A 20,550-nucleotide genomic window follows, 5' to 3' on the forward strand; every position below is an offset into this window, starting at 1 on the left:
CAGTTTGACAAGAATTTTTGATTAGAAAAAAAGCATTATTTTGAAACTTACTAATTAACTACAGTTCCGTAAAAATTTTGATGGAAAGAGCTGTCTGGTTGAACACATATGATAAAGCAAAGTTTTGCTGAAACTTAAGGACTACAATGCTTGAAAATGATGAAGTAGGGTCTAAACTTAGGTTAGTTAAAAAATTCTGGCTTTAAAAAAATTTAAATATTAACAAAACTTATTTTAAATGTTACCTTTTTCTTCATTAATGAATTTATTAATCTAGTATAGAACATTTATTGTATTTTTTTTAAAATAGATAAGAACATGGAATTCTAATACATGGCTCAAAACAATTAAAGGCTATTGTCTTGTAGAAAATATCAGTATAGGCAATTTTTTTTGTGTGCATAAAATGGAAGAAGATAGTCAGGAATACAAATTTTTCTTGTTTTCAAATTTTGAGGCAGCAAATTTAAGTTGGCTTTCAGCTGAATGCAAGTGAAATCTAAAAGGAATGATCAACATTCAGCAAGCGTGTTGTTTCTATAAGTGATATCTTAACTAAGTCATTTAACCAAATTAGAAGTTTGGAGGGTTGTTGGCCAGCCGAAGTAGCAGAAGCCATTGGAGTTTCACAAAGTGTGATTTCCAAGATCTGGAACCGATTTTTGAAGACGAAATGTAGGCCAAAGATCAGGGTAAGGGCGTAAAAGTGCAACAACACCCAATGAAGACAGTTATTTAACACCAACGGCTTGGAGACATTGAAATATGAATGCCAATCTTTTTACACCTTCGCTCGGCAACTGGCACCACAGTTTCGACATAAACTGGCCGAAAGCACTTCACGCTGTAGGTCTTGTGCTAGCCGACCAATGATGTAACAGCAAGGCCCTGTCTCGCCCGCAGGGGTGGGCAACAGAGTATGTGAATTGGAGGAGAAATGAATGAGGTGATATTTTTTTCTCTGTAGTCTTCAGTATTTCTGTTCATCCTGATAAGAGGCATATTTTCATCTGGGGGGAGCATGGCACTAGAAACAATCCAGCGCTTGTGCACAAAAGTGTAAGATTTGACAGTGGGGCAGTGATGGTCTATGCTGGCATCTCCATTGATGGGTGTATTAATCTCCATATCATTCGAAATGGAACTCTGATCGGTCGCCAATATAGGGATGAGATCCTGAGAATTTTTGTCTCTTACGCTGCAGCAATTGTAGACAACTTCAAGTTAATGCACGACAGTTGCAGGCCACATATTGCTAACTTGGTGAATTATTTCTTTTTGGAGGAAGGAATCATACGAATGGATTGGCTAGCATGTTCACCGGACACTAGCCTGTTTGGAATATTCTAGGCAGATGAATTGCTGGGCGCCTACCACTCCCATAAACTCTCTAAGAACTGGAAAGAGCTCTTCTGATGGCGTGGGACAGAATACCCCAGCCCCCGCATTGAAAAACTATTTTTTAAGAAAACACCTCTTTTTATTTGTTCTTCTCATATGCACAAATTGTGTTTTTTTCCTCATGTGCCCAAATACTCAGAATAACGCATTTTTTTCTGGCAAACAAATGTTATTTTTATCTTGTATAGCCTACTACAGCTGTTGATAATGTATCAATCATTCAAACAATTCTCGAGGTGCAAGATCAACCCACAACATCAATATCCTTTATTTTGAGCAGTGTAGCTTTCATATAAATATAGTATGAAACTGAATGATTATTGTTCATTAAAGTAATTAAACTAAATTTGTTTCAGAAATGTAGATTCATAATACTACTGACTGTGTTGCAATAAATATCTGCTTTCTACCAAATGGAGCGCATGCTCTAACCTTATTGGAGACAGTTATTAAAGTGGAAAATATTTTGTTTTTTATTAGATTATAAAAGACTTATTTATTATGAAAATTTATTATTTTTTAAACATTGCAGTGCCCGCCGCTTATTAAAGTCACATATTAGTTTTGAGGATTTAATAAATAATCATTGAAGAAATATTGGTTTTAAAATTCACTAAAAATTAAATCAATTCCTACATTTACACTTGACATTTTGATTTTATGCATAAAGTTTTCAACCAGGTTCTGAAAGGTTTTAAAAAATTAGTGTACTGTTATAAAGAAATTAAAGATTCCAATATCACTTTAAAAGTATAAATGCTGTTGCAATTTTTAGTACTACATTGAATGTCATGGCAGATTTGAATACATTTAAAAATTTTCATTGAGAATTAAATATTTTTCTGTTAGGCATGTTGCCAAATTAAATTTAAAATAAAAGCTTAACTGTACCCTTAACATTTATTTATTGCTGAATTATATTAGAACAAAGGTAAAAAAAAGGTCAAATTTTTTAATGATATACTGGCTTCCTTTTCTTTTTGATTAAATAGTTAACAATGGATATTCTTTAGTTTTTTCTTAGAGAAGACTTGCCAACTCTGGCTTTTGTGTCCAATTTCAGGCCACCAAAATTTATTCTCTGGCTATTTTTTCTTTCTTTTTATAAGAGAATGAATTGGAAGATCCTTGCATACAATTCACAATATTTTTTTCTTCCAGATCAGCAATTGTGTACTGTTGTATTTATTTGATATATAGTTAATTCCTTTTAAGTAGAAATGTCTCATAAACTGCTTTAAACAGTGTATATACGGTTTTCCTTTTTCAGAGTGATATCTAAACTTGTAAGAATATTTTTGAATTTCTCCTTTTTCAAACACTGAGTTTTTTGTTGATATTTTTTCTGTTTGTAATAGTTTCAGAAAAATATGGCAAAGCTCATTCTTTGATATTCTAGAAACGCAGTTTTGGGCTCTACAGCATGAAGACATTTCAGAACTTTATAATTTTGATAGAATCTATACAAAATTGTCTTAAGTCAGTAACAGGAAATGTAATGTCTATAATATGTTGGCCAAGTTAAAAGTTGTCAGTATTAACCACTCCTGTTAGAGAAAATTTTGCTAACATCCAATTCCACATTACAAAAATCAGACTGAATTCTAATTATTTTATCTATACAAACCAAGCATTTGTTTACTAGTAATTCAAATATTGCAAAAAAACTATCTAAATTTAATGTGTGAATTTATTTTAATAATTTGCTTATTACACTATTTCTTAGTCACAAAAAGTTTTCGGCAGTTTGAATTTTAAGAGGTTGTCTGTCATTTAACACATGAAGCCTTCTAAATTAAGTTAAATTAAATCTTCTTAATTCTAATTCCCAAGTAGTGTACTGAACACTGTTGCTTACTTAAATATCTGACAAACAGGAAATAATTATGTATATGCTACACATCTATTAGAACTGTAGAAAAAAGAAAGTTCTTTTTTTGCTTCCATTTCTAAAACATTTTCTCTATTAATATATTTATAGGACCTCTAACTTTAAAATATGTTTAGAAAAATTCATATAGCACCAGTGGATGGCACCTTTTGTTCGTGTAACCATCATAATTACTTTATGTGTTAGAAAGCAACAAAAAAAGGAAGGAAAAAAAATCACATTTTCTAAGTTATTAAAAATGATAATATATTGAATGATATGAATTATACCAATTTTGCATTTCACTCCTCCTTTCAACTGTCAAGTATACTTTGTTGAACATTAGATAGAAATAATACAAAATTGTTCAATTTAATCGGAGGAAAAACGTTTTCTTTGTCAAATTTGACATAATAAAAAAAGTCATTAGTCAGTATAGGTTTTTATTTATTGGACATAAATCATAAAGGTTACTCAATAGACTATATGCAATTTGTATGCTATTTGGCTTGTTTTAAATAAAGCATACACTACATACAGCATGTTGATAGAATTACGTATCCACTGAACTGAATCTGGTCCTATATTGCACTAACACAAAAATCAACATACACATTTATAGTAACTTTAGTAATAAATAATTACTTTTCACTATTCAAAAATGTACACAAGTATGTAAAAATATGTATAAAACATTATATGAGAATACATGTATATAAATGTGCAATTTGGAATAAAAGTTTCTAAACATACAATCATTGAGGGGGAAAAGAAAGATTACAAAGGGAATTTTAACATTAATCTCATACAAAGCAAGTTACCAGATGCAGTTATATCTTGTTTTTAAAACTAGCATTCTTCTCATTTATTTCAGTTATGAACATCCAAAAATTTTATACAATTCACAAAAGGAAAGGACAAGAGATGTTGACGAAAATGTCAATAAAAAATAAAATTCAATATATTAAATGAGAAAGCTAAATAAAAAAATATCACAAGACATGACTTTCCTATACAAGTTAATGAATTGATAAATAACTGTAATGAATAATCAGTTATTTTTTTATAAATTGTATTTAAACCTATGAATTTCTACAACGAAGTATGTTGGTGAAATAAGTTACAGTGCAGGGACATTAATTTTTAATAAGAAATAAATTAGGTAATTTAGACATAAAGTTTTGATTTTTGCACACAATGACAAATGATATTAATGGATTAAAAAATATTAAAATATAAATTTTTGTAATGAAACTGTACAGAACACTCAGAAACACCTTTCAAATGAATACGATAATAAATTTTGTGACACCTAAATGATAAACACTTGTCATCAAAGTATAACTTAAAAACTCTTGTACAAGTTACAGCCATGTCTTAAATAGGAGAGATGGTCTTGTTGTTGGCATTCATCATAATCTCTTAAGAGTTCTTTTCTTTTCCTTCAATAGTTTGAGATTTTTTTTCTCCACTGTCATTTTGTTCTTATCGCCAGCATGCTTTTTGGCAGTGGGGCCATCTCCCTTGGACGCCGAAGATCCAGTGGAGGACTGTGGATCCTCCTCGAGACCTTCTTTAGTAAATTTGGGAGGTCGAGCATGGATTTCCGTTATCATACGGGCTCGCTCACAATAAGTGTCATACTGCTCGAGCAATAATTTACCAGCCTCCTCATTTAATGCAGATTCAGGATTGGGAACAATCAAAAGACACTTTATAGTCTACAAAAAGAAAATTTGTTTTGAATTTTCCTTCTAAAAATAACCAAATAACAAAAGACAACCAAAAAATTTATTTTTAAAAATGAAGAAAAAAAAAAGTAAATGCTTGATACAGTGTTCTCTCTAAGTGTTTTTAAAACGTAATTGTAAATACGTTGTCCTCCCTATTTTTCTAAAGAGGAAGTCCTTTTTTAAAAAAAAAGACCTTTTTTTATTTTAAGAAAAAATTACAGTAGCAAAAACCAGTGATTTCCCAATACCATAACTACTGCAAATTATTTATGTATTACTATAAAATATATATATATATATTTCTATTAAATTACTCTATTTTTTTTTTTCTTTTTTACCTTGCAAAACATTGGTATGTGCCAGAGTGTCTACATTCAACAACTTTACATCTATAAAATAGCCACAAATCAAAATGTTAACAGTTTTACTTCTCATTTATTTCATGGTTAAATGTTATAATTATAAACTTTAATAATTTAATAATAAATTTTGAAATTTTTTTTTATGAATCTCAAGTGATTATTGTAGCCATTTACATAACTGTATGTACTTTAAGTGCATGCTAAGTTAGTTCATCATAAAAAAATATTTAAAAAGTTAGTTATAAGAACTTGTTTTACACTTAGAAACATTTTCTCAGCCTAAAATCACATTCAGTTAATTAATTTTCTTTTATGAACCTATAAAAGTAACAAAATAAAATAATAATCCTAGCATTATTCAAAATAAATACTCTTTTTTTAACAAATAATATTTAATTTTAAAAACACATTTTAAATTATTTTAAAGCTTTATGCACAAAGTTTTCAAGCTATCTGAACAAATTTACTTTCCAAAGTCAAGCAGAATCACTGTGTGCATTGTTTGAATATTTAAATAATTGAAAGCAAAAAGTTTGCTTAAACATAAGTATGCCTGAAAAAGCTTAAAACAAGAATGGATGCTAAGGGCCTCTACACTAATAGTCAGGCACAGAAAAAGGCACTTAGAGCTTTGAAAAGACCTTCACTTGAAACCATAAAGATTTATCAAAATATGTACCTAATAACTGAATTTGATCATCAATTTTTAAATTACCCTTGTGGGGAGAGTAGTTATGGACAATGTCAACCTTCATCTATGAAAAGGTACCCCACCATAGAATCGAATTATCATGTCTTTTATACCAGTTAATTGGAATTATATATTTGTAGTGGTATATACACTACAGTACTCCCTCACCAGAATTATATCTTTCATAGAATTCAATGAAGGGATACCACTAGTAGGTTTGTTGCTGTTTTTGTGAGAGGACGGGAGAGCTGTATTAAGATCGCCATACTTTTTGAGTGCTGATTTCACAATCAGTATGGCGAGTTGTATTAAGTTCATGTCCGAAGGTCACTAATGTGGGGCTAGTAGTTATCGACAATGTCAACCTTCATCTATGAAAAGGTACCCCGCCATAGAATTGAGTTAACATGTCTTTTATACTATTGAATTGAAATTATATATTTGTAAGGTAGATACACTACAACCCTCTTACACTATTTTTTGTGTGTATTTTGAAAACTAATTTTCACTCAATATCAAAATGAGAGAAAAATGCATAGTTTATAAAAAATAATTAAAAGCATCTTAAAAGACAATTACTCTGCAAAATTTTTAAAAAGAGTAAACTAAAGAAGAAATGATAATTGATAAACAACGTGAAGTTTTTTTTTTTTTTTACATAAGATTTTAACTGAAAATGAGACTTAACATGAGATAAGAAAATAACATTCAAAGATGCCTTTTTCCTTATATATTAATATACCCCCGAAAAAAGAGAAATTTGAAAAATTTAAGCAGTTGAGAATAATCCTAACAAAGTATAAATTTGTAATAACAATCAAAATTAAACCTATAAACACGGATAATTTTATCTGTGTGTAATTTTTATTTAAAAAGTAAATTAATTTTCTTTATAATAAAATATGAATAAAAAGGCAGCATTTTTAAGGGATGGTGGCCTATTTTGATAGGATATGGCAAAAAGGGGGTATGGCAGGCCACCCTTCTAAAGCGCTTAGGGAGAACACTATTATAAGAAACAAGTTATAAAATATTTACCAATAAAATATGTTTTAATCCAAGATCACATTTCCAATCTTTTTTCAAGGTGTTGACACAAATTTCTCCATTTCTAGCAACATTAGGGTGGAAAATTTTAGTTACGAAATAGCCCTTTGGAGGTGCTGATGGAAAATCTTTACCCAACACTAGTCTCACACGAAATAAGCCATCAGCATATGGTGTTCCAGCTTTAGTAACAAATATAAGTTAATAGACATATAAAAACATACATAAATATTATACATGCATCGCATAGTTAAATAAATATTACAATTTTCTTTAAAATCAATATTACAAAAATTATAAAGAAAACCATTATTTTCTAAAGTTTTTAAAAAATTACTGAAAGTTTTTAGGGGCGTTGTTTTTATGTTTATTTCAATTTAGTTGTGTCCTGCAGTCAGTAGTGTAATTTGGTGATCGGAATTTTGTTTCTAATAAGCTTTTGTGCATACTATTCTTATGTATTTGTCTTGTTTTTATACTTCTGTATTTGCTTCATGTATTTTATATTTTGTATAGGATTCCTGGATTTTGGCAAAACCTTTGGGGTACAGAGAGCGCAATTTTAGACATTTGTCACGTCCTCTCGATAGAAAAGGTTTTGCTTTTATGACTTCCGGAGCTGGTACCCTCTGAAGAAATCAGCTTCAGTTGTCATATTTATCCATTTTTTCATATTTTATTGTTTCTTTTGTTCCTAGTTACATGTTATTTCCATATGTTACAATAGCTTTAGTATGTCTACTATGCAGCTAACCATGTCATTTAGTATGTCTACTACGTTGCTCAGTATCAATTGAAAGAATAGTTTTGAATTACGGTCTAATTCAAGGAAAACTGAAAAATAAATAGTTTTTTTTTTTCAATTATATTTTTGTTAAACTACCATCATTTTTTTTCTTCTTCTTATAGTTGCATGTTTTAGGGAAAGGACCAGTTAAAATGGGAGTAAATAGAAATTGCTTTTATACATAATGAATAAGATGATTTTTGAGTATTTTTCTTTTATCAAGCTGATTATTTTATATTCTTATTTTAAATAACTTAAGAAATTAATAAATAGGATAAATTTCAAATTTATTCACTTTTACTTATAATTATTCAATATTTTCTACACCAAAATTTGGGTTTTTGACAGTAATTGTCAAAATAAAAAGAGGTTAATTAAAATAATTCAAGAATATAACTGAATGATCACTCGTAATTTGATATTTATATTATGATATTTACGTTTATTTATAAATACTTCATTTTTATAATAGCTAATAATTATCCGTATTCGAAATTTTTGGGGTTTGGCACTTGTAAAAAATTATGACCTATGGTTTTCTGACATGGCAGATAAAACGGTGGTTAAAGAAGAAAAAAAATTAGTTTTTTTTTTAACTGGCAGTCAAAAAGTCTATTAAAATATTATTAATCATTAAAATTTTTTAACAATTATAAAATATTCACCTGGGCCTTCAATTGTAGCTTGAATGTCAGTGATATCTTCTTCATTGATGCAGATTTTGATACCTTCAGGAGGATTAGAAGAGAGCTCCCAAAGTTCTTTGGAAACTTGTCGAATAACTTGAGGAGAAAGATTTTCAACATTGGAGCTCTAAAACACAATATTAAAAAAATATCAGTAACACAGCAGGGTCTGCGATAAGGATCTCAAATTACTAGCCAGTAAATTAGCCAAATATCAAAAGCATAAGTTTAAATTTAAAAAGTCTTAGTCAAAGGCAAATCTTAATTTCTTATGATTTATTTTTTGTATCATCGAAAATTTCAAATCAATATACAAATTAACTATAAATTAACTGTTTTATAAAATGCAAATTTAAATCAATAAATATTTTACAGTTGGGAAGGAATAAATAAGTAACGAATAGGAGAGAGAATGCAAAATTTAGTTGTTTTATAGTCTTACAAGAAAAGAAATAAGAATAGGTGCTAATTCTTGATAACTTCTTAGACTAGCGCAGTAATATAAGGGAAAACCTGAAGTAACATTTGACATTTTTTTTTTCGATTCTGACTATCTTTAAAATTTTAAATAAAACATTTCATTCTTTAAGTCTTATTTTATTGAAAAATAATTTTTACTCTCACACTTATTTTTTTACTGAATTTATTTTAATGAGTGATATAATTTATTAGTTTAATAAATGATATAATATGGCAACAATGCCATATTATCTCATGACAATTGTTATTGTCATGAGAAAACATATTTCCGGCAAAAATAGTTGATTTATGATATGCACACTTATGATATGACACAAATTGTAGAAATGAGTTTTTGATACACAATATTGTGTGATCCAGCAACAATCGTGCTTATCTGTATTTAAGTTTTCTTTTAATTCTTGCATTATCTCTCTTGTCGTTTATAATACAAAGCTGTTGAGCTGTTACATAAATTTTTGAAAAGTCATCATAATTGAAATCCCCCCCCCCTAAATATTTTGTTTTAAAATTTGGAATTATTCTTTCCCTCATCTAGCATAATTTTGTTAATAAATCAGGTTTGAAAAACATTCTTTCATAAAATAAAATTAAATTTTTTATAATCGATTGTTGTTGCTTTTAATTTTATGTAGCTACTCTGCTTTTATTTTCATTCAATTTTGTTCTCATCTTTGTTATTTTGAGCAATATTTCATTTCTCAATTATTCTAGTTATCTTTCTTTCTTTGAAAAAAAATAGAATATTCTAATTGAGAACAAAAAATTTAAATTAATCAGCTTTGCAATTTCGAAACAGTTTGAGACAACAGCTATAACCTTAGCAGCAGGGTTCAATCTAGGCGGGTTTGCATAGCGGGGCACCTCATTTGCCCTTTGAATAAAAAATTCGGCTCCGCATGCCTCATGAATCTGAATATGCGCCTTGGCATATTAAAGGGCAGAGGAACAGCCTATCTGCGCTGATATTTTGGTAAATCCACATGGTTTACTTAAAAGTTTTTCCTCAGAAATAAATAATGTTTCAGAGTTAATATTTTTTTACCAACTGTTTCGCAATGCCTTTTCAAATTCCAATATATTTACAGGAGCTGTCCAGGCTTAATTTACTACCGTTCAGCAGTACCTTAACAAATTCAACTTAAGGAAAAACAGTAGTTTCACAAAATACCTTCTCTAAAAATTTTATTTTTATCCCGTAAGAAAGGATAAATCCATATTTTTGTGCTGATTTTTTAATATAATTTTCACAAATTATATCTACATTTTTACAAAGTAGGTACCTCTCAGAAAACCTAGACAGACCCCTGATTTAGTATATTATTACGATATGTGCATTTTGAACTTAAGCCATCAATTTTTTTAAGCATTCGATTTGTGAATATTCAATCGTAATTTCAAGTCATTTGACGATAATTTTTTCGGCAGTTATTAATCAATTTTTCAACTCTTTACATGTGGTTTTTTAAATTCTGTTATTTTATATACAATGCTATTAAGATGTACAAATTTCAAATTTGAGTATTCATTTTTTGACACATTCGATTCGTGACCATTCTATCCTACTTTCAATGCATTTGATTATGGTTTTTTCGGAAGTTATTTGTCACAGCCCTTTAACACGGCTTTTTAAATTACGATATGTTTAATACGATGTTGTTACTTTTGATGATGTTGTTGAATTTTGTATTTGCGTTATCACTATTTAATACGTTTGACTCATGACGATTCTGTAGCAATTTCATGGCGTTGGTCATGGCTTTTTGGATGTTATTAATCATACTTTTGGCCCTTTTACATGGTTTTTAAAATACCAAAATGTTTAATATGATAGAAATTCGAGTTTGAGTTATCTGAACTAGATATGTTCGATTTGTGACAATTTTATCACAAGTCCTTGAAACTTTTGATAGGTTTTATGGCAGTTGCTTATCACTTTATAGGTCATTCACATGATCTTTTAAATTTCGATATTTTTATACCACGTCATTACATTGTTCGGTTAATGACGATTTCATTATAATTTCTCGTAGTCGGAAAGTTCGTGTCAATTCCATACTAGACAATGTATCAGCACAAACTTTCCGGAAAACCTAATAGCGCTTCAGCAGTTATTAATAATTTTATCATCCTTTTGTATATGTTTCTTATATTTTCGTTTATGATATTTTTATAAGATTTAATGCGACATTCAAATTTCGAACTTGAGTTATTACTTTTTGAAGTCTTCGATTTGCGACTATTCCATCATCATAATTGACATAGTTTCCAACATTCTCCACTTGTTTTTTTATTTATTCTGATACTTTTTACACACTGTTATTACAACAAGCAAGTTTTTCTATTTACTGAGTCACTTCTTGACATGCTCCGTTTAGATTGATTCTACCGTAAATCTTCATAGTTTATGGATTCCCCCCCCCCACAACTGTTTGTCATTTCTTGTCTACTTCGTGGTGATTTTTTCGATTCCAATGAAATACAATGTCATAGTTAACGAATTTCATATTTTAGCAATTATCTCACCCACTTCCTTATGTATTTCGTAAATTCACAATAATTTTCGATTACTTTTTCAGCAGCTGTTACAATTATTGTTTTTTCATTCATTTCTAAATTATTTATAAACTCTTGATATGTTTAATAAATTATTTAGTTAAGATAAAACTAAAAACTTTGTATATTTTAGGTGTCTTAAAAGTTATGCAAATATATATGAATTATGGCCTTTTTAAAGGGGAAATAGTGTCCTTATCAGCTTCTAGTGCCCAGCCCTTTTTAAAATCTAGAATGAACATAGTTAGAAGCATTAAGACAATTACTTCGAACTACTTGGAACTAAGTTTAGAAATCAACTTTTTTTAATGCAGCAGAACTATATGAATGATACAAATTAATAATAATTAACTGTACAGCTTTTAAACAAAATATATTAGTTTTTTCTAGCAAATGACATATAGTTTTATAGAAAATGCCTTATTCATGGAAAATTTAACTTAATTTTAAGGAAACAATTATTCTGATTCAATTTCAAGAACAATTAGGATTAGAATTTAAAAGCAAATAACATTTTATCTTTTTATAGAATAAATACCTAATAGTCATCATAAAATAAATTTAAATGCATGTATTTTCTTATGATGTTAATTTTATAAATTAAACTCTGTCTTTCTCACAGAACACACTGGTCTACTAATAATTTTGAGTAGTTTATTTACCTGGGGTCTGTCTAGGTTTTACTGAGAGGTACCTATTTTGTGAAAATTTAGACATAATATGTGAAAAATTAAAAATGATATTAAAAAACCAACACAAAAACATAGTAAAAATATAGATTTATCGTTTCTTAAGGATAGAAAATTAAAATTTTAAGAAAAAGTACTTTGTGAAACTACCGTTTTTCCTAAAGTTGAATTTGTGAAACAACCGTTTTTCCTAAAATTGAATTTGTGAAGGTACCGCTAAGAGGTAGTAAATTCAACGTGGACAGACCCCTGTTTACATTATTATTGTTGTTAGTTAAATACACAAGCTAGTATCAGTCACTTAATTTCGGTGATACTGACAAACGGATAGTAACATTCAAGAAACAGAGCACGGGAAAGGACAACCTTGAAGAGCATAAGTAATAGCTACAACCAGATAAACCTCTACATTTTTTTGTTTATTTTTTTAAAAGTACAAAAACACTTAAGGGCCTCGGTGATAGTAGTTGTTGTAATCAGGTACGGGGAGATTCCGTATCGTGATCTGTTGGAGATTTATCACCAAGTCTTGGAAACTTCCGGGCAGTGGCTCGCGAGAAACTAAAAAAACATCACAGAAAGGGACCAACTAAAAAGGTATAACTTGTAGCCATCCCTGGGCAAACATTCACATGTTTTTTTTTACATGCTACATGTTTAAAATCTATTTGGCACCTTGGCGATTGTAGTTCGCGTCACAGATCACGATACAAAAATATCCCCTAAGGAAGTATCTCCACAGACTATAAATAAACTAAACTTCAAAAATAAAAAGAGCTATTTTTACAGAAAACAATTTTAAAGAAACAGAAAGATAAAAAAAGAAGTACAAATAGCTGTTATGAAGAGATAAATTCAAGCTTTTTTAATAGGATAATTTTTTGAGCTTATTCCCAGATCATATTAGAAATAGGAATCATAGATAAATGAGAAATAGCTATAGGAAAAAGGATAGTAAAATTATCAGAAGTTCAACCGCCTAGTTAAGAAAGGGGAAACCCTTTAAAAAAAAAAACACTAACTAACATTTTATACTCAGGCAAGTGTTATATGTAACCTATATAACGAAGGTATTGATTCATAAGGCATGAAATTAAAAGAGAGATAAAACAAAGAGTAAAATTTTTTCCCATCTAAAGGGATAATTACAGTAATACAATCTCAACTGCATGAAATCAACAACAAAACAAAATGCCTTAATATAGAAATTTTTGGAACCACCAAAGTTATTTCGTTAACAACAGCTATTTATCTAATAAAATTTCAGTTAATAAACGACAACTAATATAAACAATAAATGGTAAACAAGCTTGTTGAAATGATTTTAAAAAGACATCACTGTCGATTTTACATAAGAGTAATAAGAAACAAAACGTAAGACTGCAATATGAATAAAACAATTATGATTATAATTTAGGAACTTATTTGAAGGATATTTTATGGAAATAATAATTATTTCTTATACTTACTCCCGACATTCTCCAATTTTACCCCAATATTAGTCCAATGCAGTAAAAATATAATATTAAAAACAAATATGAATAAAACTCGTTTATACTAATAAGTTTCCTAAATATGATCTATAATAATCGAATTTTTTTCATTTTTAGTCAAGAAAACTAAAAAACCGTTGAAAATTACTCAATTTCAAATCAGACGTAACAACAAATGAATAGCTGACTATTCTACGATAAAAATTACTTTCTAATCGATTTTGTAATCGATATTTTTCTCTTTTAGCCAACCAAATTGTGGAAGAGCAGATGAGGAGAAGGAAATTTCCTGGTAAGGATGAAAATAGTCAAATTCTTCGCATGAATACTTTCAAAGTTGCTGGAAAATAAATTGAGATTCAATGCCTGATAATTATTCAACTACAGGCAACTCTTCCACCAACTATCAAATGTATAGTACCGAAAGTAGAGCAGAGTTCCGAAAATTTTGATTGTTATAAAGGCTGGCTCTTATAAATTAAACCCAAGGAAAATATATTACAAACACAACCTGAGCTAAAATTTTTCAGATTCAAATCAGCCAAAGTGCTCCAACTAATTTATCAAGTTTTCTGCATATTCAAACAAAATAAAGCGCGTGATGAGTATACTAATGTCACTTTTTCTCATGACATCTGATGAATTCAATTGTACTAACCAGCAGAATTTTCTTACCATGAAATTTTCTGATGTGCAGAAATCCTCCTTTGTCAGTTGCTATGTAAACGCCTCATTGGGACCTGGATCCCTGGCCAAGCAGTATCGCTGGCCATATGCTCTGTAACGTGCAGGTAGCGGGTTCGAAGATTCCTTCCATGAGATTCATATGGCAAGCCTACGAGAAGGAACTTGTAGGCGCACCATGCGAGTTCTTCGTATTCGTATCCCCACGAGTTAGGCATACGAATTTCGAAATTGGCGATCGCAACACTCGAATACGCCATCTGGGGAGAGACCGGTTTCATGCTTTTAGCCCTTCTCCCTTCCCTCTCCTCCTCTTTTCAGTTGTATAGGAATGTACTACGATATTTTCCCTTTTCTTAATATTTTTCCTTTTTACTTAATAAAAATATTTTTAAAAATTTCCATGATACTTTTCTTTAGAACTATGTTTAATGTAGTTTTCAGTTCCATATAGTTTTTCAAGTTGAAAGATTTTAATCTATATGAAAATCAAGAGAGAAACTAACGTACTTCCTTCCTCTATGACTTTCCACAGGCTAATGGGGAAAGCATGTGAAGTGTTGCCATAGATAGAGCATTCTGCTCTACGCCACCTGCAGCCCATTTCGATCGCAAATTTCAGTTCCGCAATGTTTCTTTTGAGCATGAGTTACACGGGTCATTCTCACTGAAAAGGTATAAATAGACTAAAAAATTTTCTTAAATTAAAGTAATTAAAAAAGCGATGAAAATTACATAAATGCCTTTATTTATTTTTGTTATATGTCCTTATAATAATGGTCAAGTTTTCTATTTTATTTTTTACAAGATTTAAAATATTTTAAATTCTGCCTTGTCCACGGAGATGTAATGGTCAACGAAGGAGACATTTTATGTTATAAAATATCAATGAAGACTAATTCGTTAATTATTGGGTACAACTGATATGAGTTTAACATTGATAAATGAATAATAGAATATTTCATTATTAGAGATAGAGCTACTTCTGATTAATCATGCTGCTATGAAAGGGAACATTCACTTTTAACCTAGGTGTACAATTTTTTAAGTAACTCTTACAGAATATTAATAAATTAAAATGTAAAGACTATTGAAATAAAAATTCAGACTCCACATGAAAGTTGAGGGATTCTTTTATGAACATTTCATGCATGTTAAACATACTATCAACCAAATAACGTTTTTGTTTTTTCTCTTTTCTTCTTGTTATTGCTTATTTTTTCCCTGGGCACAAACGGCTTGCTCTATCAATTTCTAGAGTCCCACAGTGGACTGATCGTTAAGACACGGTTCCCAGCAGATCACGAAGTCAAGCATCACTGGCTACGGTCAGTAATCGGGTGGGTGACCACTTATCAGTCTGCGTAGGGACCGAGGGTGTGCGGTATTGGTCCTCGTTAAACTGTGCTACCGTAAAGTGCTCGACTTCGCGCGCAGGTCGTCGGGCTACCAAAGCGGGGGTGCCATCCCTTCCGCAGAGGATCAAAATTGTGATGGCATGTCTTCGGATCATCCTCCGGGATGTTTCCCAGACCGTCGCCAATAGCCCATTGTGCAGCTCTAGTGCGACGTAAAGTAACAACAACAACAACAACATCAATTTCTAGAAATTTAGATACATTTAATCACGATTTTTCTGTTAAATCTTTTTCTGATACAATTTTAAAGTTTCTTGCTCTTTTTTTTTTTCTTCTTTCTTCAAACAATGTAGGGTTTTCTTTTAATTTCTGTTTAGCTTGTCTCATACTAAGTTTTTTCTGCTCCCTTCTCTTTTGCATTTGAACATTTGATTGCTTTCTGTTTTTTCATTTCGGTTTTGCCCTTTTTTTCCTATGAAGAGCAAAAAAATGTTAAACATCACAGAAATTATTTAAAAAAATTACCAATATTTACTTCTCCTATAAGAAAAAGTTAAACTTAATTGATTTTCTTTAAAAATACAAACAAGTTAACACATTTGTTCCAGTTTAAAAAATATCAATTAAAATAATATAGTTTTTTAATTATTCAAATTGTATAATGGTTATCTAGCACATTGTCTCTTCCATTGACTGTGTTTTCTCCTCCGTGGACTTGTTATGTCCACGGAGGAGACAAAAACTAGTTCTTGAATTTTACTGATTTTTAATTTTAAAGTTACAAAATGGGACAGTTCTTTTTATTAAATATACTATTTTTGCAATCTAAAATTCATCTATCAAAAACAAAATAATTTTCTCTTACATTCTTTATGATGTCCACGGAGTATACGGTGAGAACTTTACCAAACCTCAGTTGAACATAACAGTCCAAAGCTGACACCAAAGAGAACAAAAACAACTGATAGTTAACATTAGAAAATGGAATGGTTACCTTTCCCAGCAGCTGTCTTATAGGGATTTCGTGTATGCTGCCCTTTATTGCATATTTACCGAACTATATTAATTGTCCATGGAGGGAGATTTCCTTTTTAATGGACAAAGTTTACTAGTCATTTATTTTATAAAAATAATTTTTTTTAAAAAAAATATTAAATAAAAAGTTACTATAAACATTTAACTAGGTAAAACTACAGAAATCATTAAAATAACATTTAAATTGTTTAACAGCCATTTAAAAATTATTTTGTGTCACAGACGTAGGGACGTCCACGGAGGGGGGTTTGAAGTTATGTTTATTAAAAAATAAGAATGAAATATTAAATACATTTAGCAGAAATGCATATGATTTGTTAGTTAGAACTTTACTAAAAATGATGAAAAAAAATATTAAGAAATCTGCTGTATTTCCTAATATTTATTACTAAGGGACTTAAAAAATCACCTTTTTCTGAGAATGACCCACACACAAAATAAAAATGACTGGGATGTTAAATAATAAAGACTAAATATTTACAAACTACAATATTGTTAAATTTAGATATCTAATATGCTTATTTTTTTAAGTAATCAGTACATATTTTCTAATTGAATTTTTCATTCTCTTTTTATTTTTTAAATTTAACAAAATACATAAAAAAAAAATTATAATGTAATTTTTTTCGTTGCTAAGACTTATTTCAAAATTGCAAGAGCTTCTAAAAAAGCAGTTTATCAGACATTTCTACTTGAAAGGAATTAACTATATATCAAACAATTTAAACTACACAATATTGCTGATCTGGAAAAAAAGTATTGTGAGTTGTGTGCAGTGTGCAAGTATCTTCCAATTCATGCACTTATGAAAAGAAAAAAAAGCCAGATAATAAATTTTGGTGGCTTGAAATTGGCGAGAGGATCAAAATTGTAATGGCATGTCTTCGGGTCATCCTCAGGAATGTTTCCCAGGCCGTCACCAATAGCCCATTGTGGAGCTCTAGTACGACGTAAATGAACTACGACAACTACTAAAACATTTAAAAAAAAGAAGATGAAAAAAACATTTTCTTTAAATTTTTAGCTAAAATTAGTTATTATTCGTTATTTCATTTAAATGAAAAATATAAGATTAAAATTATTGATTGGAAAAATAAGAATTTTATAATACATTGATTTCATTATTTAGCTCCTTCCTTATAAATTAAATGAAAGTAAAGATTTGTTATTAATTGCATATTTCTCTTCTAATGCATGCATCTTGAAAAGCAGAAAAGGAAATGAAGTCTTAAATCAGTAATCAGAACTACCTGTATCATAAATTATTTACTTTATATCTTAAATTTATAAATCATTTTTTGACTTAACCGATAAAAAAAAAATCTTTTTTCTCTTTCTTAATATTTATATTACTATGAAAATAAAGAAGAATGAATTTTATGCAATATTTTCTTAAATTAGTTTATTAGCTAGATATAAACGCCACTAGATGGCAACACAAGTATTATCCTGTTTCTTCAGGAAAATAGGTCTTAGAAAAGCGGGTCTAAACAGTACAAGTGTAAAAGTTGATTAATTCATAAACTTTCTTTTTAAAAAAAAGCAGGATAATGTGATTTTCATAATTATATTAAGAAACTGTATCAGTTTTTACACTTTTAAATATTTTAAGTTATTTTGCTTGAATTGAAATTATGATAAAATTTAAGCTAAGATATTGAAGTCTTTGTTTTTAATTTACGAAACTAGAGGACACCACTACAGCTTCCTACATCATCACCTAGTCTGCTTTTTTTGATTTTAAGAAATGTTTAAGTATTGCGATTTCTCATACATATCAATAAAGTTTAAAGCTTTTAGAGATTTGAGGGACAGGCAATAAATAAGGAACAAAATAGAATTTTTTTAAACATCCTATTCAAAATAATATAGCTATAAGCTAGTAACTGACGGTGATTATTATGGGAAATAACTACAAAATTCTGTTAACCTAGTTTATAGTTTAAGTATTCATGGAGATAGGGGTATTTTTTGAATAAATATTGCTTTAAGAATTTCATTTTTTAATTTTATTAAATATTTTTGCAACTCTAGTAGGAAAACTTAAGTTACTTTTTTATTTCTTATAAAAACGTCCATATCTCCATGAATATATAAGGGTCATTCTCACAAAAAGGTGATTTTTTAAGTCCCTTAGTAATAAATATTAGGAAATACAGCAGATTTCTTAATATTCTTCTTCATCATTTTTCGTAAAGTTCCAACTAACAAATCATATGCATTTCTGCTAAATGTATTTAATATTTCATTCTTATTTTTTAATAAACATAACTTCAAAATCCCCTCCGTGGACGTCCCTACGTCTGTGACACAAAATAATTTTTAATGGCTGTTAAACAATTTAAATGTTATTTTAATGATTTTTGTAGTTTTACCTAGTTAAATGTTTATAGTAACTTTTTATTTAATATTTTTTTTAAAAAAATTTATTTTTATAAAATAAATGACTAGTAAACTTTGTCCATCAAAAATGAAATCTCCCTCCATGGACAATTAATATAGTTCGGTAAATATGCAATAAATGGCAGCATATGCGAAATCCCTATTAGACAGCTGCTGGGAAAGGTAACCATTCTATTTTCTAATGTTAACTATCAGTTGTTTTTGTTCTCTTTGGTGTCAGTTTTGGATTGTTGTGTTCAACTCAGGTTTGGTAAAGTTCTCACCGTATACTCCGTGGACATCATAAAGAATGTAAGAGAAAATTATTTTGTTTTTGATAGATGAGTTTTAGATTGCAAAAATAGCATATTAATATAAAGAACTGCCCCATTTTTGTAACTTTAAAATTAAAAATCAGTAAAATTCAAGAACTAGTTTTTGTCTCCTCCGTGGACGTCCCCTCCGTGGACATAACAAGTTCACGGAGGAGAAAACACAGTCAATGGGAGAGACAATGTGTTAGATAACCATTATACAATTTGAATAATTAAAAAACTATATTATTTTAAGTGATATTTTTTAAACTGGAACAAATGTGTTAATTGGTTTGTATTTTTAAAGAAAAAAAATTAAGTTTAATTTTTTCTTATAGGAGAAGTAAATATTGGCAATTTTTTTAAATAATTTCTGTGATGTTTAACATTTTTTTGCTCTTCACAGGAAAAAAAGGGCAAAACCAAAATGTAAAAAAAGAAAGCAATCAAATGTTCAAATTCAAAAGAGAAGGGAGCAGAAAAAACTTAGTATGAGACAAGCTAAACAGAAATTAAAAGAAAACCCTATATTGTTTGAAGAAAGTAAAATAAAAAAAAGAGCAAGAAACTTTAAAATTGTATCAGAAAAAGATTTAACAGAAAAATCGTGATTAAATGTATTTAAATTTCTAGAAATTGATAGAGCAAGCCGTTTGTGTGCAGGGAAAAAAAGAAGCAATAGCAAGAAGAAAAGAGAAAAAACAAAAACGTTATTTGGTTGGCAGTATGTTTAACATGCATAAAATGTTCATAAAAGAGTACCCTCAACACTCAACTTTCATGTGGAGTCTGAATTTTCATTTCAATAGTCTTCACATTTTAATTTATTAATATTCAGTAAGAGTTACTTAAAAAATTGCACACCTAGGTTAAAAGTGTATGTTTCCTTTCATAGCAGCATGATTAATCAGAAGTAGCTCTATCTCTAATATTGAAATATTTTATTATTTACTTATTAATGTTAAACTCATATCAGTTGTAC

At 29.2% G+C, this 20,550-nt stretch overlaps 1 protein-coding gene across 1 annotated transcript; it reads right to left on the reverse strand.

Moving 5' to 3' along the window:
• Window positions 1–3,697: 3,697 nt before the first annotated feature.
• On the reverse strand, window positions 3,698–14,357 carry LOC107437147 (ubiquitin-conjugating enzyme E2 S). The gene is made up of 4 exons (XM_021148926.3): window positions 13,772–14,357; window positions 8,557–8,704; window positions 7,096–7,286; window positions 3,698–4,992 (listed from the first exon to the last, which is right to left on the reverse strand). Exons 1-4 carry the CDS (start codon window positions 13,778–13,780, stop codon window positions 4,684–4,686), a joined length of 657 nt encoding a protein of 218 aa, XP_021004585.1. The 5' UTR covers window positions 13,781–14,357; the 3' UTR covers window positions 3,698–4,683.
• Between the last annotated feature and the right edge of the window lie 6,193 nt (window positions 14,358–20,550).

The sequence above is a fragment of the Parasteatoda tepidariorum genome, chromosome 3, assembly GCF_043381705.1.
Source record: "Parasteatoda tepidariorum isolate YZ-2023 chromosome 3, CAS_Ptep_4.0, whole genome shotgun sequence".
NCBI lineage: Eukaryota > Metazoa > Arthropoda > Arachnida > Araneae > Theridiidae > Parasteatoda > Parasteatoda tepidariorum.

Excerpts from the sequence above, each read along its gene's own strand:
- LOC107437147 (XM_021148926.3), bottom strand. Across the intron at positions 7,287-8,556 it reads AGCTACAATTGAAGGCCCAG|CTGGAACACCATATGCTGAT; the intron begins GTGAATATTTTA and ends TTGTTACTAAAG. Across the intron at positions 4,993-7,095 it reads GATTAAAACATATTTTATTG|ACTATAAAGTGTCTTTTGAT; the intron begins GTAAATATTTTA and ends TTCTTTTTGTAG.